The sequence below is a fragment of the Petromyzon marinus genome, chromosome 7 (assembly GCF_048934315.1).
Source record: "Petromyzon marinus isolate PM22_M1 ecotype Great Lakes invasive population chromosome 7, UKy_Petmar_22M1.pri1.0, whole genome shotgun sequence".
NCBI lineage: Eukaryota > Metazoa > Chordata > Hyperoartia > Petromyzontiformes > Petromyzontidae > Petromyzon > Petromyzon marinus.
The window spans coordinates 6,642,839-6,666,927 of NC_133673.1; the positions used below are offsets into that span (position 1 = coordinate 6,642,839).

The 24,089-nt window shown below is 41.2% G+C and overlaps 1 protein-coding gene across 2 annotated transcripts in view; it reads right to left on the reverse strand.

Annotated features, from left to right (window-relative positions):
- LOC116939882 (nucleobindin-2) overlaps positions 1 to 24,089 on the reverse strand; it is a 111,381-nt gene that overhangs the window by 52,463 nt on the left and 34,829 nt on the right. For both annotated transcript variants that reach the window (XM_032948861.2, XM_032948860.2), the window contains exons 7-8: positions 17,387 to 17,477; positions 10,232 to 10,290 (exon numbers count right to left, since the gene is read on the reverse strand). In XM_032948861.2, coding sequence (XP_032804752.1) covers positions 10,232 to 10,290; positions 17,387 to 17,477 — 150 coding nt within the window. The remainder of the gene's footprint in view (positions 1 to 10,231; positions 10,291 to 17,386; positions 17,478 to 24,089) is intronic.

The following is a 24,089-nucleotide window of genomic DNA, read 5'->3' on the forward strand; positions in this document are numbered from 1 at the left end:
CACTAGATAAATCCCTGCATAAATGACCAAATCCCTGAAGCTGCCCACTAGGAATAAATAGGTATCACTTTTTGGATAAAGGATGGTCCCAACTGAGTTACCAATGATTCCAATAAAAACTCCGTTGCATGAAATTGGTCATTGAACTTCATTTCATCATAGCCAACAAAAGAAAGCACACTTCACTTCGAAGGGTTTAATTACAGTGGTGGCTTATAGTTTACTTTTGAAATGAAATGTATAAATCCTTAAACATTAAAGTGGCTTCTAAAATCAAGTGCAAATTACATAAACTTGTCTAAGCAAAGCAAGCAGCAGGTACAGACAGATGGTATTATTTTTTTTATATTGGACTGGTGTCTATCAAATGTAAAATAATCGCAACCTTAACTAAACCTGCATACTTATGCAGAGCTTAGCTTGGCTCAGCTGACATGCAGCAATTTCTCTGGACTGTTCAATTTAAAGACCATGGGTGATACCAAACAATACAAGCAACCTGTGTGGCAATTCCTATGATATGAATACATAGCTTAGTATTCGCTCTCAGCTATGGGAGATTCTTTAGTAAAGTAATAGAAAATTTGTATTATTTCATAATCGAATAGAACCATATCCCCAATCCAGGAATGTAGTAAGAAACTCAAATAAATTGTAAAATTGCGCATGCAATTACTTGTGTAAATGATTATTAATTTGAAAGCCAGCCTGGCTCATCATAGTGCCACAACACTGCAACCGAAAAATTATCAAGATGACATTTTCGATATTATTGTTAGCAATATAACAAGGGTGGAATTAATTCACAATTGAGAGCAATAAACTACATTGAAAAATCTGCATGATTTCATTGGTCAGACTGGCAAATTGTGAATTTACAGCTACACATACGCACTCATGCATTGTATGTAATGTATGAATGCAATTGATATGAACACTTAAAATGTCACTGCTGTTGACTTGAACTATAAGATAAAAAGAACACTGCCTAAAAATCTGAATTCAGTGCATCGTTTGCAGAAGACAGCCCAAAGTTTTGGGCTTGGAGGCAAGCCAACCACCCTTATGCTCAAATTCTTTTGTATATTGCAAAGGGTTGCCTAACAAGGCAGTCATTGTTTGTGACCGATAGAACCTGTTAATGAGAAATAACTTCATGGTGTAGAGGTCTGATGCAGGCATTACAGCAGCCACACCGAAATTTCACAATGTGGTTACTACTCTCTGCCAGGGAGTGTCTGCAGTATGCCATTTATCCGTACATTTTTGCAGATTTTTTTTTATGAAAGAAAGTGTCTCCGTAGATGGCGCTTTTCCAGACATCGTAGCAGACAATAAAGCCGCCCATTACTATGAGCACAATGGTTGCTCAGAGAATGGTTATATTTATAGCACAAGCTATAAGTAATGCAGTACTATATACATTTTGTAAAAAGGGGACAAAAATACATAAATATGAACGGATGATCCATAATCGAGATTTTTGGGTTAGATCGCGTAAATATGTGTCGCTAAAACCCGCCACAGCCAACTAGCAAGGGTTGTCAAGTAAACAGAACGTGCCAATTCGTCACTAGTACAGCACACCGGTGTGTTGGAGAACCAAGCAACAACATTTACAATCTGAGTACGACGTTTCGCCAGTAATTACAATTAACTTCATCAGGCGACAGCCAGATTTGTGGAGAAGTTTTAACTTCACATTTATATATTTACGCGATCTAAGCCAAAAACCTCCATTATGGATTATATTGGTCGCAAAAGCCTACGAGTTAAACTGATGAATGGATGAGTTGTCAGCTACGCATAATGAGGAACACATAATCTTTGCTTGGGCAATTAATGACCACTGTCGACTCTGCAAAATCTGAAAGTTGTAAAGCTGCTAGCATTGCTTAAGAGACAGTTCCCTGCATTCAACAGTTATGCTCCTGATATAGAGCTGAAGCTTGATATAGCAATGGATGTAGTGTTAGCATTGCAATTTTTTTTTTTATCCCATACCAACATAAATTAAGGGAAACAATAAAATCAAGCATTTTATTATTATTTTTAAAATATATATTTTGTATTATTTTATTGTTTCCCTTCTACGTGACTTTACCGAAAGAACCAAGAATATGAATCCCTGCAGTCATGAAAGCTTTAAATCAAAACATAAATTAAGATTACAGGCATCACTGGAATGTCATTTAAAGGAGCTAAACAAACACACACACTCCATCCGAACAATTTTTACTGTTGATAAGAGGGAATAGTTTTTAATCTTGTGAGAGCTCTACTAATGTTATGCCTATCAGCTCAAATATTAAAAAAAAATGTGTTCGGGCTATCGCTACACCATATATTGTAACCCTCTCAAATAACACCATACAACTGCTACTCTCTCACATTCAGATCACAACTGCCAAAGTAAAAAAAATACGCAACTTTATGAACTCACCAAAAGTAATTAGGGAGAGAATGTTCCAGAATCCCACCGCCCTGTGCTGTCACCACCTCGACACTGCCCACACCTTAACTTTTCAAGTGCAACGGAGGCCGCCATGACAGACCAAGGGCTCCTGTGACCGAACGTGATGGCACTAATGACTGATAGCCCGTGACCACAGTTCCCATGCATGAACACACAGTTAAGAAACGTCCAAAGCATGTAGCAACTAAGAGCTACAACCAGTGGTATGAACAACAAACACATGACAATAGGAACACCAATTGCCGAATGAAAAACATCGGCCATAATGCAAGAAAAGAATCCTCATTAAGCTCAAGACAAAAACAGCACATCAAATGCACCCAGACCCAAGGCTCTGAGGAGGAACCTTGTGGCATCTGGGTGAGTATATTTAGGGGAGATAGCAGGCTCTCCAGAGACGAGTATGTATGTATGTAGAACTTCTTTCGCACCGCTTAATCCAGAATAACCAAGTAAAACATAGCTTTTACAAAATCTGGCCTCAGCAGATGGCCCTGTGTTCAGTCAGACTGTTTAATAAACGTAGGAGAACCCCGACAGCACGCTTTACGGATGTCTGTAACCAAATCAGTGAGTTCCAGATTTAAGGAGGCAAAAACTGCCCTCGTACAAAGCACGTTGAAAGATGGCAGAGCCTCCCTGATTTATAACCAACCAAAATGCATTCTTTGTTCTAAGAATAAATGTTGTATTTGGAAGTCACCTTAACCTTGCAGGTTTTTCCATGAAGGCCAAAATGTATTTCATGCTACAATCTCGTTAAGACATTTTCAAATAATACCCGATAGCCTTGGATATTAACACGGGAAGACAGTATTCTCATTAAGAGGATTAGCAAACACCACCTTGGTAAAGAATGCGACATTATAATATCACATCACAGCCTCTTCAGCCGCCTCAATGTCAGCTAAATGCAAAGGTAACCTGATTTCCAAGTTCAACCTCCTTTCCAAGAAGAAGCCAGATCCACACATCAAATATTTAGACGGTGACAAGATTGTTATCAGAGTAACAGCCCAATTTCCGACAGCCTAAAATCGGTGCTAGCCAAAGGATTTAATTTCGCAGTCACCCCTAAACACATCCCAGTTGATGATATCATTGCCCAGTCGACATAGCCCTTAAGGGTTTGGGACATATTACTGCAGACGTGGCAAGATCAGAAATCGCTGCAATCCTCAAAAACGCTAAGACACCTATTAGCACCATCAGTAAAGATGAGCGCTTTGAGCTTTCTCAATCAAAAAAGAGAGATGACATCGTTATCCTCTCAGCCGACAAGGACAATTTCACAGTTATCATGAAAAAAAACACATACAATAACAAAATTCATGCCCTACTTAATGATGGTAGCTATACCAAAATTAAAAGAGATCCCACCAACCGCCTCGTTATGAAAACCAACAATATCATCACTGATTCGACATCTTTGATTGAACAAATCAAGCGGTTTTCCTTAAAACCCTCTGCTGCTAGACCACCCAGATTGTATGGCTTACCAAAAATCCATGAAGAAGGGACACCCCTTCATCCTATCGTCTCCACCATTGACTCACTCACCTACAAACTGCCCCGATTTCTGAGAACTTACAAACATTCACTTGTAAGACCACCTCAGCTGTACTCAACTTAGCTCACTTGGTATCGTTAATTAAGGACATCTCACTATCTCCAGGTGATTTGCTCGTTAGTTTCGATGTGGTCTCTTTGTTTACCAACGTTCCTGTGCTTGACACCATTGCAATCATTGAAGATTTGGTCCAACAAGGACTGAATGCTGATGTACCGGCCCTGGTAAGACGCTGCCTCACCAACACTTACTTCACCTGGAATGGAAGATTCTACAAACAAGCTGAAGGATACCCAATGCATTCTCCCTTATCTCCAGTTGTAGCCAATGTTTTCATGGAAAATTTTAAGACAGATGCCATCCAGGCATCCACTCTACGTCCGTCCTTGTGGAAGAGGTATGTAGTCCTTCACGGCGTAGTGTTACCAATTGTTTTCTTGGTGACTATGGTTCCAACTGCCTTGAGATCATTGACAAGATCCTCCCGTGTAGTTCTGGGCTGATTCCTCACCGTTCTCATGATCATTGCAACTCCACGAGGTGAGATCTTGCATGGAGCCCCAGGCCGAGGGAGATTGACAGTTCTTTTGTGTTTCTTCCATTTGCGAATAATCGCACCAACTGTTGTCACCTTCTCATCAAGCTGCTTGGCAATGGTCTTGTAGCCCATTTCAGCCATGTGTAGGTCTACAATCTTGTCCCTGACATCCTTGGAGAGCTCTTTGGTCTTGGCCATGGTGGAGAGTTTGGAATCTGATTGATTGCTTCTGTGGACAGGTGTCTTTTATACAGGTAACAAGCTGAGATTAGGAGCACTCCCTTTAAGAGTGTGCTCCTAATCTCAGCTCGTTACCTGTAAAAAAGACACCTGGGAGCCAGAAATCTTCCTGATTGAGAGGGGGTCAAATACTTATTTCCCTCATTAAAATGCAAATCAATTTATAACATTTTTGACATGCGTTATTCTGGATTTTTTTGTTGTTATTCGGGCTCTCACTGTTCAAATAAACCTACCATTAAAATTATAGACTGATCATTTCTTTATCAGTGGGCAAACATACAAAATCAGCAGGGGATCAAATACTTTTTTCCCTCACTGTCGACACGGACACAATTTCAACTGAGAAGATGGGTACAATCAGTTTAAGTCATAATTGGCTATGATGTTCCCATTCTACCACCTTCCGATGTTAGTTGTGCTTTACGCCCATTTCAAACTTGCGCTTTCTCCAGTCACTTCTCGCCCCGACCCCTTGGCTGCGGCTCCGCGATCCTCCATTAACATGCTAATCTCTCAACATGCTGATTTTCACCTGGCAGCCCCTTGAAAGGTGGAAAACGAACCACCACCGGGCTCGCTGCCAAACACTTACATTATAATTGGCTGCTGACATTTGGGCTACGCCCAATTCAAACCCTTATAAACGCACTCTTTGGTTCTTTCGGTAAAGTCACGTAGATAGAAAAATAACTAATAGATCACGACGTTTCGATCGCAACACAAGCAATCGTCTTCAGGTGAAACAATACAGCAGGCCGACTGCTGAGGCAAGAAGAACTGTAGCGAGAGAGCTACTGCAACCAAAGGTGATATAGGTTTGTGGTGGGTACAACCCAAGGTGGTAAGTGGGCGGGGCTAGGGATGGAATTTGCAAGCAAGTGTAAGATCGCAGAGCTAGCACACCTTGGCCAATCCGAGGGGAGGGGGGGAGGGAGGGGAGGGGCTGCCGGAATGGGCGAGAGGGTGGGGGTGAAATTTACAGAGGGAACAAGGTGATATAGAAATAAAAAAATAAAGATCAAACTTAGCAAACTTAGAAATGTAATACAACTCAGAGAGTCGGCCAACACAACAGTCAACACTATACCTAGTTGATCAACGTCCTTCCAAAGACTGCTAAATTTTGCATCCATCTTCTCGTTTGAAGTCATGTCTGAGTTGTGTAGAAATCCTCCCCGTAGAGGTGGTTCAATCTTGATTTGCAGCTTTCGTGACTGCAGGAATTCATACTCTTTGGTTCTTTCGGTAAAGTCACGTAGATAAAAAAAAATAACTAATAGGTCACGACGGTTCCATCGCAACACGAGCAATTATCTTCAGGTGAAACAATACAGCAGGCGGACTGCTGAGGCAGGAAGAAATGTAGCGAGAGAGCTACTGCAACCAAAGGTCATAAACAGTTTCCCTTGGAAGCTAACCCCCCTTTTCCTGAAGACGACCGCTTGCGTTGCGATCGAAAAGTCGCAGTTTTCTGTTTTTTTGGATAATTTTCTTTGAAACTATCTACGTGACTTTACTGAAAGACCCAAGAATATGAATTGCTGCAGTCACGAAAGCTTTAAGTCAAGCCATCTTCGAGGTGACACGTTTCAATACAGAAAAAGCCACCAATTCAGAAGGGGGATGACAAAGTGAGTCTAACATCATGGATAGGTCCAATGGGCAGCGTGGTGACTTTATCAGGGGTCTTCTGAGCAGAACCTCTTGCATAAGATGATGAAATAAGTAAATGCTCACCAAAGCAACTCTTTTATCCCTCATCGAAAAACTGGCACGGCAGCAAGATGAGTATTGACATGGGGTTCCACGAAACCCTTCTGAATCCAGTAAAAAATGTAGGGCTCATGGAACCAGCCATTTTCTATGCACAGCCCATTTACGCGGGCAGGAGCTGAATGCCTTCCAGTAGGGTTCGTATATTGGGCCCATGGCGAGTCTACATGCCACAACCAAGAACCTTGACACTCGGATAGTTTACGCCTCTCAAAATATGCTGCTCAAGTCACACATCATGCGAGGGGGCCGACAATGTGTTGAAAAACCAGGGATGGCCGTGTGCAAGAGAAGAAGTTTGTTGACCACAGGAGGATGAGACGACACCGGTCCTGGGTAGAGGGTGGATGGGAGAAGTCGAATGCAACAGTGATGGGAGTCTACCTCTAATGTTTATCTATTTCACACCGGCAGAGCTAACTCCTCCTGGGTGGTCAACCAAGGACAGTTGAGAATGGGGAGGGTTGGAGAGGGGCTGCTGCGCATTATTCTTGAGTGACGCTTCAGAAGGGGGCAGTGACAGGTGAAGGCAGAGGTGGTTGCCGTTTTGTGTCCACGAGTCACTGAACACTTGCCCCTGTGAAGCTGCACGTGATGGAAAATGAGGAAAGGTGTTGCAGATCCCCTACTGAATAGAGCAACCCGATTGCTCTGGCTTGCCCTTTCCATGAAAAGAAAGCTGTTCTTTCTCATTGGCAAATTTAGCTTGGACCATCTTAACCAGTGCCAGTCTCCACACTGAAAAGGCCATCATCACCTTTGAAATGGAACCCAGACAGCACGCTCATTATATTTGTTGAAACAGAGATGTCTCTGCCACCAAACCCTGTTTCACACAATCAAGCCAGACACTGCCCGGATGACCCATGGCATTCTGTAGATAGCTCACCGATTCGGTAGATAGATCCTGTAAATTATGAAAAGGGATGCTGAGATGTTCTCTGACAGCTATAACTTGTTGAGCAGAATTTGAAGAAACTTATCCAGGTAAGCGGTATTATATTGCCTTATGAATAGCCCCGGCAGACACCAATTGATATTCTTTGAGTTCCTTGTCAAACTGTCTATCCAGAGGGAAGACTCTTCCTGAACAGGATCTTGAGAGCCACAGCCAGCTCAACTTGGGAAACCATGTAGAACTTTGCCTCGTAATTTATGAGAATGCTGCTTTTGGCAAGGGAAGGAGAGCATTTAGCAAGTTTGGAAAAGACACTGGAGAGAGTTTCAGCCAATCCCCCGTGTATTTTAAAGACAATGCACCATTGTGGGAGGCTTTATTAAAACTACAAAGTGTTCTTGTCCCTAATAGAGGTTTTTTTGGGTTAGATCGTGTAAACCCACCACCACCCTACACAGCCAACTAGTAAGGTTTGTCACGTAAACAAAACATGCCACACTGGTGTGTTGGAGAGTAAACCCACAATATTTACAATTCGAGTATGAAGGTTCGCCGGTAATTACAACCAGCCTCATCAGGCCTTTGCTATGGCTGCTCATTCTCGAGAATCTTCGGAAGAGCCCCCCTAATTTCTAAGAAGGGTTTCAAAATATCTAGGCTTAGTTCCCAAGAGGTAATTTTAGTCAGTCTTCCTCTGGCACCTGCCAGCAGAAGACAGCCCTTGAAGCTCTTTTGTGGATCATGTCCTGGAGTGTTCGGGAGTAGACAAGGTTCAACCAGGGCTAGCTCAAACATGAGGGGGTCCGAGTCCCCCAGCTCATTCCCTCCCTCATCCTTGCTTTAGTCAAAGCTGCGATCTTCCTCATCGGGAGTTCGAGATAGTCCAAGATCAACGAGGATTTCTCTCCATGGCTATGTCCAACAGGACACGAGGCAGCCGGTTCAGGGCCCCTGGTTAGAGGTCTGAGGAATGAGTCGAGCCCTTCGAGCTCTAAAAGGGTTGTTGCTCTATTCTGCTTATGAGACTTGCTGCAGGCCTACCTTCGGGGGTTGTGATGACAGAGGTGTGATATATGTTTGGGTCCTGAGGCATTTTTGGCATCAACTAGGATGCAGACCCCTCATATGCAACCCCCTCGTGGTCTGTCTTAACTTTCCCGAGAGCGGTATCCCCTCACTGTGGGGGGTGGGGGGGTGCACAAGAACCCCAGGGATCCCTGTTTGCACCAAGACAGGCTTTCCACCACGATTCAGGGGGTTATGGGAAGACTCCATGAAATGGTCACCTGTAGTCGTTTCCACTTTCTACCTGCCTGGCTTTGATGGCCAGACTGGAAGCAGGCAGCAAGCACTACTGCCGATTTAAACATTAATCCGGCTCAAAGGAAGTCCAGTACTGATTGTGTGGATCTCTGAGAAACATCCGTAGGCTGCAATTCTACACACACTCAGCAACAGGGTGATTTCCTAACATTTTGACCAACGTGGAGGTGGGAAATGTCAGATTGGATTGACGAAATTAAGTTCCAGCGTTATCGCTGCTTGGAATAAAACAAACATCTCGTTGCACTGTACAGCAACCTGCAAAATATAATAAATAAAATAAATCAACAACGCGTGAAACGTGCTCTGGTTACTGTCATCATCCAACAAAACCAAGTACACATGCGTGACAGTGGCGGTCATGGGACCGCGGTCACAGGCTTTGGTTCATGGGTCCTTGTGCGATCCGTCACATCTGCCCCGTTGCACCGGACAGTCAAGCGATATGCAGTCTCGAGTCGGTGATAGCATGAGCCTGTGGGACTCCGAGCCATCCTCTCCCCTCATGGCTGGGGTTAAGTTAATGAAGTTGCGTTTGAACTTTATCATCTGCCTGCTGAGTGAGACAGCAGAAATTAGTATGGTGGTATCTGTAATGTAGTGTAACTACTCATTATAAAAACAATTTACTATCTGCCAAAAACAGGGCTGTGGTGGGCACAGTATAATAGTAAATTTTACAATAAATAATTTGTATAAGTTCGTCTTATTTTAATAACTTGTGCTCTATGAAACGAACACATGCAAATTTCTCCCATATAGCCATACAAACTGTTAGGGCAAAGGCAGTTAATCAGCTTTTATTAAGACTGCCATGGCTTCAATTAAGACTGAGTGTGGCTAACACAATGCCTGGTCACCTTCACCTCTCCAATGTGTATGTTAATACACCACAAGATGCTTTTTGTCTTTAGTTTTTTGTCCTTCCCCCGCACCTCCGATGAACACGGTTGGCTACGTATGGTGCGAAACAAGTTCGAAAAAATACATACAAAGCACTAACCACCCGTTCCACCACCACGCCAAAATGAAATGCGTGCGCTCACTCTCCAGGAATTATATATATACACGTCTTTTCTTTCCCGACATTAATGCAAAATATAAATGTGAACACAATTTGTAAATTTCACATACAAATCTCTACCATTGTGATGAATCAATTATAGGGTGCTTAAAACAAATGTGAACACCTCTGAGAATTTGCAACAATACAACAAAAAATGAGCCTCCGGGCTCTGGAGAACACCAGGAAAAGATTCCAGGCCACGTGTTGACAATGATGGCGAACAAGTGGAGGCATTTTTTTTTTATCATGTTACAGTGTATTATTCGTTCTTTTTCCATTAAAAACGATAGTCCCATGTAAGTGTTGCCATTTTTTTGAAGCACCCTGTATTAAGCATTCCTCACCTCTTTTGTGAACAAAGCCTCCAGCTCTTGCTCATCCAAAAAGGTATCACCATTGGAATCTGTTGGGAGAAATTAAACAGATCAGAAATAACAACAATTTGCGAAATCTCTTACTTTATCCTACAAAAAAAATGTTGCTTGATTACATCAAATCGGATTATGTAATTCAGAGGAGCATGCGAACGGATTACTCAAGTTAGTGCTGTGAGAATACGCCAACGGTCGCTGTGGAATCACTTTTATAATGCCAACCTGCTCTCTTCAAAGGATAAAATTATTTGAATAATAATTAAATAACAGTAACTGTGAACACATTGATTTTCACAGCTAAATTGCGATGAATACAGCAGAGTACTTAAAAAATACACCTTAAGGTGTGAAAAGTAAAGAACAGGTTTCCCATTACACTAACAGTGCTATTTTACAATCTAGCTGTGCCGAATTTTATAGAAGCAGAACCAAAAAGCAAAAAATAATAATAAAAAAGGTGAATTTAGATTTAAGAACGTCTTTTGATGTTGACTCTGCCATCAGCTATGCCCATCAAAATTACTGCACACGTAAACTGTTTCAAAAGTCAAAGCTGTGGGAGGCGGGGGGGCAGAGTTTGGTTGGGAAGAGAGATGGAAGAACGTTCATGACTCATTTGTCACACCAAGGGCTCCAACCCAAGACTTCCGACATGGTGCATTAGAACTTGCAATCACACAGCATCTCTAGCATTGTTTTATTAATTAATAAATTGCAGTAATCCATAAACACATTCCTGCGGAGGGAGCTGGTAGGAACGTTGGGTTGCTCGGTCAATGGCCAGGGTCAACGGCGGCACCACGTGGTGTATTCCGCAAATATGCCCGACTGAGGGCGGGCACAAGCCGGAGTGAGTAGGTTAAACGTTGCGTTTTATAAGGGCACCACGGGGTGACCAGCCCCTCCCCACCCAGCCCCACCCCTGCCACCCCCCACCCAGCTCCACCCTCCCTCCCCACCCTCCCCTCCCCACCCAGCCCCACCCTCCCCACCCAGCCCCTCCCCACCCTCCCCTCCCCACCCAGCCCCTCTCTCCCCACCCAGCCACCTCGGCCGGCTGGACAATCTAGACGAGGCCGGAGGCTCTGCACGGGACGAGGCCTCACCACACCACTCTGTCAGGTGAGTACGTTGTGCTATAGAGTCGATAAATACTGCTATAGGGTCAGCATGTATTACTGTAGTGATAGCAGGTATCACCATAGTCGGTATGCACTGCTGTAATCATAGCAGGTACCACCACAGTCAGTATGCACTGCTGTAGTGAAATTAGGTACCACCACAGTATGCACTGCTGTAATCATAGCAGGTATCACCACAGTATGCAGTGCTGTAATCATAGCAGGTACCACCACAGTATGCACTGCTGTAATCATAGCAGGTACCACCACAGTATGCACTGCTGTAATCATAGCAGGTACCACCACAGTCAGTACGCACTACTGTTACATGTTTAAGAGTAGTTTTGAAATATTTTTAAGACCCGTGCAACACCGGGTTACTTCCCGCTAGTCTTCTATAAAGGTTCCTCTATCGTGATTATGTAAACCTGCATTCTCATTTAACTGAGGGTACGAGGCCCTTGACAAAAAAAACAGACACCTGCTTTCTGGCTCATTTCTTTTGCCAGATAGTAAGATGGAATGTTATCATCATCAGATATATGCAAACCTAACATTTGCGCGAACATTATATTATGTGGTGCGGCGGAAGACGATTCAGGTTAACGAAGGAAATTTTAAAATAATTATATCTATCCTGATGCATCTGGGAAGAATATTAAAATGTGTTTCTCTCATTCCCACGTCATATTTATTTGAGATTCAGAGATACTAGAAAGCTGGCTGTAACAGCCCTCTTTAACACTCTGTTTACACTTAAGATCAATGTTTCAGTCTTTTTCAAAATAATTTATTGGTAGGAATACTTTCAACTGTTTCAAACGGGTTTAATTATTTTGGTTTAGTCATGAAATGTAAAAAAGCGGTTAACTTTCTCTCTGGCCCTCTATATATGTTTATACACATACACATTCATATAACCACATGTTCATGTCAACGTCTGAAGATTTGAAAAGCGAATGTGTTGTGCAAATACTCAAATCTTTTATGCAAACATTTTTCAATGGGATTAATCTTAAACAAGCCATCAACAAGGTTGCCTTGCAGACAAGGTCTATTGGCCTCTAGACAAGATAAATGAATACCTTGTGATCCTAGCCCTAATAGCCAACATGCCACAAGCAATCATTCAACTGTCAAAGAAAAAATGTCTAGCCCCATGGCATACCGACCTTTCCAAAGCAGTCAGAGCCACCTCTTGTCACTTTGATGAAAGAAAAAAAACTTCACCCTGGATACTGAAATGTCAGCTTCATGTAAAAAAGGAAACTGACATATGTTTAATGAACTTAACAAATGTTAACCTTTAAGTCATGATTAATTAAATTGATTTGTATGAAACAAATTTAATTCTATATGCACAGAACTTATTCATATCAAGGCTGCGGAAAAAGGTTGTGTGTGCATCATGAAGGAGTTGAAACACTGTGTGATTCACAGATGGAAGAACAAGTTGATGGACACATCCTTGATTGGAGGAACCCACTGCTGAAAATGAATGAGCTCTCTTTTTTGTGCAACGAGTGCTCTCCATCATGTTAACGTGGCTTTTAATAAAAGACACGCAGAACAGACATTTCAGTAACGTGCACAACAGCATCAGCGGTGGCCTACTCGTAACCTTCTATCGAGAAATGCATTTCAGAAAGCAGCCGCACTTGAATGTCAAATACGAGAGAGCATTGCGGGCACTTACAGTACCACACATTTGAAAATGAAGAGTCTAAATTGTGAATGTTTCATGCAATGCACATTGTGCCCGTTTACAACAAGCAGATTGGCACCTGTTTATATTAATCTGCAGACTTGTGAAATGTAGACAACACACAAAGCACCTTGCAGTAGGTAGAAAAGAACTGAAATGGATATGAGTTTAGGCATTTACCTGTGCATTTATAAAATAAATAAAAAGATCGCTCAATCTGCGTGCATCATTACATATGTATGAGACACAGCAAAACACTTTTGGGTACTAAATAAATGTGCACATTAACATTTGTGGTTTATTTACTTATTGAGTAATCTTTAACATGAATGCAATGTGATATACAATTAGTACATACTCATAAGGTATTTGAAGTAACAATGTAGCTTAGTTCAGTATCTAATTTCAAAATTCCCTAACTGCTCATTATGCAGTTAGGGAATTGCTTAGTTTGTATAACAATTTATTCTTGATCCAAAAATGTATTATTCTATTGATTTTATAAAACTAGAGTAATGAAAACTTGATAAATAACAGTTGGAGGTACACAACTTCAAACACAGAATACAATATGTACACCGATAGTAATTATAGGTTGTGATAAAATTATGATCCTACTGTGCATTAACTTTACTCCCCCATAACGTTCACCGGATTATATTGTTTGTTGTTTGGAATTTCCATTGCGTTGCCTATAACACTTTGTCGACTAATCAAACCAAACCTTCCTGCAGCTGCTGACCTTTAACTGACAGGGCCTGCACAGCATCTTGAGGGTAGACGTGGGTACACTCAATAAGATTATGGCACTCAGTGATGGGCTGGAATCTTATCTCAAGGTCTGCATAAAAAAAATGCCCCCCGTCTTTACTTGCCCCCTTAACAGCCACTGTAATTATGCATGGCCTCTTATCCTTACCATATCACAGCTGTGTGCAGTTTCACTAAGATCATGACAACAAACAAGTTCGCGTAAATTTCAATTGTATGGCAACTCGTTAATTCTTAGGCCCTCTTGTCAAGGCTTAAATTACATCCCAGTGACTTGGGGAGTTGAAAAAAAACCCTTTTGAACTTCACGGAAACGTGATGACGAGTTTGTGGACATGTGGGACAGATTTAAGCGGGCATTCTTTTATTCTCACAACAGCCTTAAAAACCTGACAGCCACCTGCAATACAGAAACATCTAAGCCAAACTATTTGCCGGTAAATTGTAGGGTTTTATCTGGCTTAGACCCAACATAGCCATTAGGGAAAACGACATCTGGTATTACTCCTATTCGATCACTTTGGAAGGAGGCCGCAGTAGTGGACATTTTAAGATCGCAGGTCCCACAGAAACTGAGAGCTCAAAGTAACTTTCCACCGGCCTGCGTCCCGGTGATTTATAGGAAAAAGGTGTCCATAGGACACACTCCTGGTATTTAACATTAGGGCCCAGCACTGGATTTCACAACCTGCATGTGCAATCATTTCTATTTGGGTACCTTTGAACAAGAACCATGCGCAATTAGTGCACTAAAATTACACAGGCAAGATCATTGGAGAGTGACAAGCTGCGGCTTAAATTGTCAAATATAACAAGTACAAGTATTCGGTGCTTTATTACGATTATTCAATAAGACAATATTTAGAAAGTCTGCTTGCATTACTGCATTCAATTTGGCATGCTGCAGTGATGTGTATGGCTTGGGGTTTAGCGCTATAATTACCTATGAATGTCACAATGGGCAATGTTTATAACTTGCCCGTGGTATACATAATATGTAGGGAAACGAAATGCCTGATCTCAGAATTGCTAAATGACAGCTCCAGTTTATAACACGAAATGAAACGAATTTGTTCACGGTGAGAGTTGCATGAAGAATGTTATATCTACACAAAACATAATTCAAATAACAATCATAAATTAGTGGACTGGTACATTTGCGCCAGATTTCAAGTGGCAGATTTTGAAGCCAGTCGTTTCTTCGTTGAAATGCTCTGAAACATTGTTCCAGAATTTAGACAGGAACATTATCTATCAGTTTTAAAATATTACCGAAAGGGTCTCTGAATTTCACTTAAGGTAAGCCATAATGATAAACTGCATGGCGACAGAAGGTTATAATTTCCTTGGATGGGCCTCATTGAACACACAGATGTATTGCAGCAGGGTGTTTGTAAAGCCAGAGTCGTGCTGGCCTCATGGGCCATAAGTTGAAAACCCCCTATTGCTGTCATGGTCGTGTGGCTTTAGGCAAAGGGCTGTTATCACCCAGTAATGCCTGTATCTGAGCTGATAATGACCCTCTCATGGGTGGGCAGATAGGTGTCTCAAAGATAACCATTATTTGTGCACTTTCAGCAACAGACACAAGCTGCTCACTGGAGGATATATTAATAAACTGCTGGAGTATTAACATATAAATCCACTGTGCTTGAAGTGTGACTATTTGTTTGTGATAACATTTTTAATTAAATTAATGGCAGAGACATTTTTATAAAGACCGCTAAAACATTCCATTGTGTTTACTAAAATGGAAACATTTATTTTGCTTCTTTTTTTCTGTAAGTGCAGGCACTTAACATTATTGTTGACATATGGAAGTATTTTAGACCATGGGTGACAGCTATTGTTATGTTAAACACGTACAAAAATCATCTCACTGTAAACACAACAAAAAGGCATTATTTTTTATACCATGTTACTCACTGAACTACATCTATACTTTTAACTAGGTATATAAACATAACATTTTAAAACTGCCACTATAATAAGTCATCTATAATGAATTAAAAAAATACCTCCACATTATTTTCAAAAGATGGTTGTGCGCAACGCTGTAAAAAGGCCAGTTTCACTGTTTTCGTTTAGAGTTTTAAACAACCGTAATACCATTATGAGACCTCCTTTGCCAGAAACAAGATATAAGAATAGGTTTTACCCTTTTAACTGGCACAAAAACTGACACCTTTATTCAAGGCATCATGTTTGCAATAACCACAACACAAGCAGTCAAAATGCAAACAAAAAAAGACAACTCTGATAATAATATGCACTGTCCTTGAATTTGATTGGTCCACACCCGAGACAGCTTTTCTTAGAGCCTAGTCTCCATTGGTGTTGGACCAGAAGACGCCAAAAGGTGTACAACTCAAAAACAGCGCACTATCAGAGTATTGAGGGCTCGGGGTGAGCATTAACATTATGAGACCTCCTTTGCCAGAAACAAGATATAAGAATAGGTTTTACCCTTTTAACTGGCACAAAAAACTGACACCTTTATTCAAGGCATCATGCTTGCAATAACCACAACACAAGCAGTCAAAATGCAAACAAAAAAAGACAACTCTGATATTAATATGCACTGTCCTTGAATTTGATTGGTCCACACCCGAGCAGCTTTTCTTAGAGCCTAGTCTCCATTGGTGTTGGACCAGAAGACGCCAAAAGGCGTACAACTCAAAAACAGCGCACTATCAGAGTATTGAGGGCTCGGGGTGAGCATTTACATTATGAGACCTCCTTTGCCAGAAACAAGATATAAGAATAGGTTTTACCCTTTTAACTAGAGCCTTTTGGCATCTTCTGGTCCAACACCAATGGAGACTAGGCTCTAAGAAAAGCTGTCTCGGGTGTGGACCAATCAAATTCAAGGACAGTGCATATTATTATCAGAGTTGTCTTTTTTTGTTTGCATTTTGACTGCTTGTGTAGTGGTTATTGCAAACATGATGCCTTGAATAAAGGTGTCAGTTTTTGTGCCAGTTAAAAGGGTAAAACCTATTCTTATATCTTGTTTCTGGCAAAGGAGGTCTCATAATGTTAATGCTCACCCCGAGCCCTCAATACTCTGATAGTGCGCTGTTTTTGAGTTGTACGCCTTTTGGCGTCTTCTGGTCCAACACCAATGGAGACTAGGCTCTAAGAAAAGCTGTCTCGGGTGTGGACCAATCAAATTCAAGGACAGTGCATATTATTATCAGAGTTGTCTTTTTTTGTTTGCATTTTGACTGCTTGTGTTGTGGGTATTGCAAACATGATGCCTTGAATAAAGGTGTCAGTTTTTGTGCCAGTTAAAAGGGTAAAACCTATTCTTATACCATAATACCAATTGTGTCCAATACACCTTTGATTATGGTTGCCCAAGTTAAAAAGAAAGCACCCCCATCCTTAGCACAGTGCAAAGGCAAGGTAAGACTAGGTAAATCAAACAAAAGCAACCGGTTAAAATAATTCCACTTCCAGTGGGATATGTACAGGTATGTTGTAACTACTCGCAGCGACGGGTTTGAGTGGTGTCTTGACACTCACCGTGCAGTTTAAAGAACGTCTTGGGCTCAAACTGTTCCGGGTCCAACCCATCGCTTTCCTCCCAAACCTCCTGAAGCTGGTCTTTACTCCCCTGTGCACAAACACGGCCGACAAACAGTTGGGTCAACATTGATCTACGAGTAATGTTCCACACGCACCACTGAACTACCACCAATGTTCCACGAAGAGACAGAAATTGATGACAGTGGATCAGTGATTGAACATGCAGACGGACAATGGATGAGGTCATGAACGTGTGCAAAAAATACAATGAACGTTTTCTAAGATTCTTGTGTTCAATGTAATGGGTGCGAAAGTTAAGTTTTGTCACTTCTAATAAAAAAAACACACGTCGAAAACTTTAAGGTGGGGTGGTGTTGAAGGGAAGGTTTTTACAAGTCAAGCTGCAGTACTGATGTAAGGGTATGTTCACGGCGAGTTCCGTTTCATTCAGCAGATAGGAACCTGACCCAGCATGCATGATCTACCAATGCATTCTCATGTTGAAGGCTGCAACCACAGATATTTATTTCATGGCAGTATAAACAGCACAATGTTTTTTTTACGTGGCAGATTTATTGCACTGCATGTTGCTTTATTTGTATGATGATGGACCTTGTACCATCCTGACATAAAATTATAATGCAAACAATTAACTTATGACAGTCAATATTTTTTAGATGTGATGATTATTAATGCCCGAGGTGTTTTAGTTGGCCATTTGTAAATTGGCCTAAAAACAAGTTGTAGGGCCTTAACATCCATGAGGATGAATTTTGGAAAATTAAGGAAAGACATGCCATGCCTGGGCAAAGTGGCTCGCTGTCAATGACCAAGGCTGTCCAGCCATCTTTTACCCAGCAGCAATAGCTTTGGCCTGAAATGTAAATGTAAAATGAGTTCCACCCACAATGCCATGCATCAAGACCATTTGTGTAGACAGTTACCATAGGCACAACTTTCCTTCCAGAATAAAACACACTAGCATTATTACAGCTCCAGCTGCATAGTGTGGAGTGCAAACCACTCTGTGCCCGTTGAAAGAATGCAGTAATAAATGTTCCCCTATGGTATTTTAAACCATGTTACTTAAGAGCAATTGAGGCTGCATTCTGTACAGGATAAAATAGGTCTGTAATCTTTAAAATGAAAAAGTTAAAGGTATTTTCTTTCCAATGGCAGAGTGAATGGCTTGGTCTTAAACACTGGCTCCAAGTGAAATAAATACCAAGGGTGATCTCGGTTTTTTTATGTTCGGTAAATCCATATCATCAATGTGATGGTTATGGTAATCTCGACATATTGAACGGTATGTGTGGTGTGTATATGTTAATGGCCAATTTAACTGTTTAGGCTACATTAAAATGACAATCATTGGGGGGCTTTTGGCCTCAATACTCATTAAAGTAGAGCACTCCTATTTGATAGGTTCCAGATTCTATCGCTGTAATTAAATGGTTGCCAGAGAATAATAATCACACGATGTGCCATGCATACCTTTTGAAGGGGACAATAAACATTGTTTACGATGTGATCCTAATGGTGCAGATGATCACATGTCAAAGTTGATCCGACAGATAATACATTATTCAACTGTATCTCAGCTCATGCTTATTCAAATGGAAATAAAAGTCAGGCTAACTTTGTTTTTTTCAAAAATCAAGTGGTTTTTAGCACTACTCATCCCTAGACACAATATTGACTGTGAAGGAAAGTGGGCTGAGGCAGGACATGGAGCTAGAAGTGATGATGGCCAATGGCTGCAACTGGCAACGCCATGGCAGTCAAACGAGCGTACGACCACCATGGGGATGGAATGATGACATCATCTCAAGGTACAGAAGCGAGAATTATTCTAGCATGGCAATATTGTGGGGGATACATCTGGGGTGGTGATGATATAAACTGAGGCATATTAGTAAAAAAAGAATTGTTGGCGCTGCAAAACAGACATGCCTAAAATCCAAATGCTTTACTTCCATTGCTCATATCGGTGGGTCCTATGTGTAACCTTAGAGCCAGATTAACTTGTATTTGAAAATTGTAATATTATACATTATTTTATTGAATAACATTCTGGTCTTCCCAACAAAATGGACGTGGCAAACCAACATAGGTGAAACGACTGCCCAGCAACAGGGTTGCCTGTGTTGTTTTGATGAAGCGGCATTTGTAAGCACTTTGTGGTTCTTTTATGTATATGCTTTCAGAAATTGAGCAAGGCTGTGAGTATCATTTTACTATAATGTCACTTGCAACACAGTAATTTGTGTAAAGTTGAAAAATATACATTTTGCACATAAGCTCGGGCAATGTCTACTGGAACAAGCTGCACATGATCAAAAGCGATTATCAAAAACACAAATCGAACACGCTCTTCCTTTCCCTAAATTTGTTTAAACCGAACGTTATTTTAAGCAACATTGCGTCAACACCTCAAATAAAATGCAGCAAAATCAGACCGAACTTCCTATTAGCCTTGGATGAAAAATTACAGAAACAGATTGTGTTTTGTGGCAGCCTGGCAGGCGCTGCGTGCATTTCGCCACCGGGTGTCTGAAAACTGGCAGCAGAAACTGTAATTTCATCGCTGGCTTAATATTGTACAGTGTCAATTTACACGCCACGTGTACAGGAACGCACAGCTCACTGTCTGTATTATCATGGCGTGAAAGCATAAAGGAGCTCCGTGGCAGGTTTTAAATTGGGCAATAAAGCACAGAAAATGTACTACCACTGCTCAGTATCTGTACATAGAACATGTCAGTATAGAATTTTAGCTGAGTACTCAGTATTAATTACTTGTTTTATCAATCGTGTGTGCGAATGTATGATTATGTTCGAGTGCGTGGGTTGTGTGGAGGGAGACTGTGTGAGAGAAGAGAAAGAATGAGTAGCAGTGCCATAGTCAACTGCACACTGCACTGAGATCCCAATGATCCAGATTAAATTCCTCTCTATGCACGTCAACAGTGGCAAGTGGTACCTGGACCTGAATAAATACTGTATGCAGACAATACTCACATATTCTTTGGGCCTTTTGGTAAAGATAGGTTCAAAGAAAATAACAAAATAACAAAAAACTACGACGTTTCAATCGCAACACAAGCGGTCATCAGGAAGACCCAAAGAATATGAATTCCTGCAGTCACGAAAGCTTGAAGTCAATATACTCACATACTTGTCCCTCCATATATACCTATTCTATCAGTTACATACCTATTCTATCAGCCACATCGCTATTGGTTCACACATACATAAACTCAGCCTTGAACACCAGGTGAACACTTGCATGGAAAGGACACAGGGAGCACAAACCTTAGCAGCTGCTTGCCAATAACACTTTTCCCGTGAGGATATTATTCCTTTGTATGTACGTATGTTGAACATTCTTTACTTCCCGTACGTAGACAACAAACTAAACGCATAAATGAGTTCTAAAGAAATGAGTTTACAAACTAGATTCCAAAAGTGCATAGCTCCAGTAGCTTCTTAACATCGTAAGGAAGAAGTATTCCAGATGGCTGCAAAAGCGCACTTGAACATGCGTGCGATGCAACGGCTGTCTTTGTCCGATGGCTAGCCAAAATTCCTTTGTTTCATGAGGGTGTGTAGTCTATATTAACATTTTTTACTTGTTTTTAAGTCTCATCTTAATGTAGGAATTAAATTAAAGGATGTATATAACCAAGTCCATTCCGAGAATGTTTGGCCGCTTCAATTACGTATACACTACGCGTATGCTGTACGAAACGTACGTAACGTCACCGACAACACATGTACTGGGGGAACGGTCAAGTATTTCATATTTTGTCGCCAGCTCTTGTAATGAGTTCAAGTGAGAGCACACAGGTTTTTGCTGGAGCTGTTCTGTAAACAGTAGCCAGGACGCGACAGAATGTGCACTTAAGCAGGGTGTCGTACAGAAGGGAGGGCTGGTGACAGGAGGGCTCCTGCCATCCTCCTTGAAAGAGTCCTCAAGCCCAACGAAGACCTGACACACGCTTGCCCCCCACGTACCCACGAATGGCATTTTAAGTAACAAATGGCATCCGATGTAATTTAGTTAACGAAGCCACTAATATAATTTGTCTATCCTCCCTATCAACCTTAATATGCCTTAGCTAATATTAATACCACTACTGTTGGTACTGAAATTTAATCCTCTAAAAGGTAACAATGTGTGAATGTACACTTCGAACTAAATCTTTTGTGGTCATTTTTGTATTACTTTAGTAATATATTTCTTTGAGCAAGGTTGTAAGAACTTGGGGAAACATGATGGGCAAGGAATTCCAAAGTCGAGCAGCGAGAGCAAAGAAGCAGAAAGAGAAGTGCAATGACCTGCAGTGTAGGCGATTGAGCACAGTATGAATGAGGTGCATTCATACTGTCAGTCTGGTAAGAAATCAACAAGCAAAGTTCACGGGGAAAATAATCATGATAGCAGCAATAGAGAAGCAATAAGGAGGCGACTGTCCACTGGTTAGCGTGTTACTGGAGTGAATCAGCGAGTGCTGGAGCATAAATCACTCCGACGTGCAGCACGTAGGAGCAGGACACTCAATCCCAGATATGGCCAGTGATCCAACTTGTGTTTTGGTGTGAAAATTGGCCAATTTGTACATGTAGCCGAGTGGTTATGATAGTAACACAGAGAAAACACACGGCGTGGTCCATTTTAGTATTGACACATTCATGGTGTCAGAAAAAACATAAGCAATACTTTAACATCAAATGTATTCACACCTGTAAGCACAACATTTTGGTTCCATTATTGCAGTAAATTGAGTGGGGGGGAAAAAAATCTAACAATTAGGCATGACTTCAAGGCACGAGCATTTTCCTATTATCAGGGAAGCGAACACAAAAGTGCGTTTCAGAAAGGAAGAAAAAAAATGGTTAACGTGGAGTAACGGGCCAGCAACAGCAAAGCAATCTTCTGAGAACTTGCTAAAAATATCTGGTTAACAACACATAATACTGGATATTTTCTAGGCAATTACCTAGCTTTAAAATATCCCCGGGGTTACAACGGTTGAGTGCTCCGTTGCGTGACAATTTGCACACTGAATGAGAACCGCTGTTTTTTGTTCTCTTTATAATAATGATACCGGAGTGGCTGGTTGATCAACATTCAGCCTCTGTTTGTGCGACATGGATCTGAACTCTTTCGCATGGTATAGAGGAGGTTGTGGGTTCGTGGCTTCGATTCCCAATCCTGACGCCTGTATATTTGGTGTTTGCATGTTCTCCCTATGGTTGCATGGATTTTTTTCCGGGTCCTCGAGTTTATCCCTCCACATTTAGAATCATGCGTTTAGAACAGTTGGCTGCTTCAAATGTCCACGTGATAAGCGACTTCATTGAGCTATCATTTGTGGCCAGGTCGCCTCTGAAAAAGAGCTCCATAGCTCAGTGGGACTTATTTGGTAAAATAAAAAATATAGTTCATAGCTTTATCATATACAAGCGGATAGTGTCTGTCTCCACATGACATCCCTCCATATGCACTTGTCACACTGAGCGGATGTGGCATGCTTTGACATTTTTAAAGGCTGACACCTCAACAGGGAAGTTGAAGAACTCCACCAATGTCAATGTTATTTTATAATTTACCGTTTTGTGTTTAACGAGGCACAACGAGGCGATTCTAAACGTGAGCCAGAGTACATCGCAGATATGTTTAATTAAGGATAACAGTGATAAAGTAGAGACTAAATTCAACATGAAATGTGCACCATCCCATTGCTAATGTAAAACACTGCGAATAATTGATGTCAGTGATGAAAAAGTGTTTTTCATGTTTATACTTATTAACTAATCACACATATATAGCAATTACATTGCAAAGCATCTAGTTGTAGATATTGTGCAAAACATTTCCATTCTGTCTCTCCAAGTTACAGCAGGGTCCACATCATATTGGCAAATGACTCACAAAGAAAAAGCACACGGATTCACCTGCAATCATTCAAGTGTCTATTTTGATAGAGCCTATGTGCTTTGCTTTCAATAAACATGTTTTGAATGTCTTTTCAAAGAACCAGAATTAGAAAATGACTTGATATCAAGGGACAGGGAATTACAAAAATTTGTATTCATAAAAGGAATGTGGAGCCAAGATCTTTAATCTTCGAGTGAGATGCTTCATGACACACACGATGTGATGATTACTAAGGCACAGCAGGTTAGTAATGACAGAAAGTTTCACTTTCATAATGATGAGTTGAGCCATGCCAGATGCTAAAGCAAAACAAAGAATGCTGGACCCATGATTAGCGACAATAAGCCGATTGTGGAAGTGAGCACAATGTGTGGTGGCATGTCTGAACTCAGTGACGCTCTCAATGGAGGTTTAAAAAAACCCAACAGTAACATGGGTAATCCAACTGAAACCCCATGAACTGAGCAACTTCATGCGAATACTTTAGTGTGATGTATCCAATGTCTCATAAATAATATAGTTCGGCAACTTCCATTAGTAGTCTACTTTGATCTTTGTAAAGCCTTAGTGGTAACAAGTGGTGTGATGCTAGCATTGTTCTGTGATATATATAGCCCATTCTAAGTACCATATGTTCTGTAGGAAACAGATTAAGTAATGTTTTGTGCAGAGTGGGTGACCTTGTTGTTCACGATCCATACGGCCCAACAAAACGTATTTCATTATTTGTATTGAAGGACAGACTAGTTGATTGAT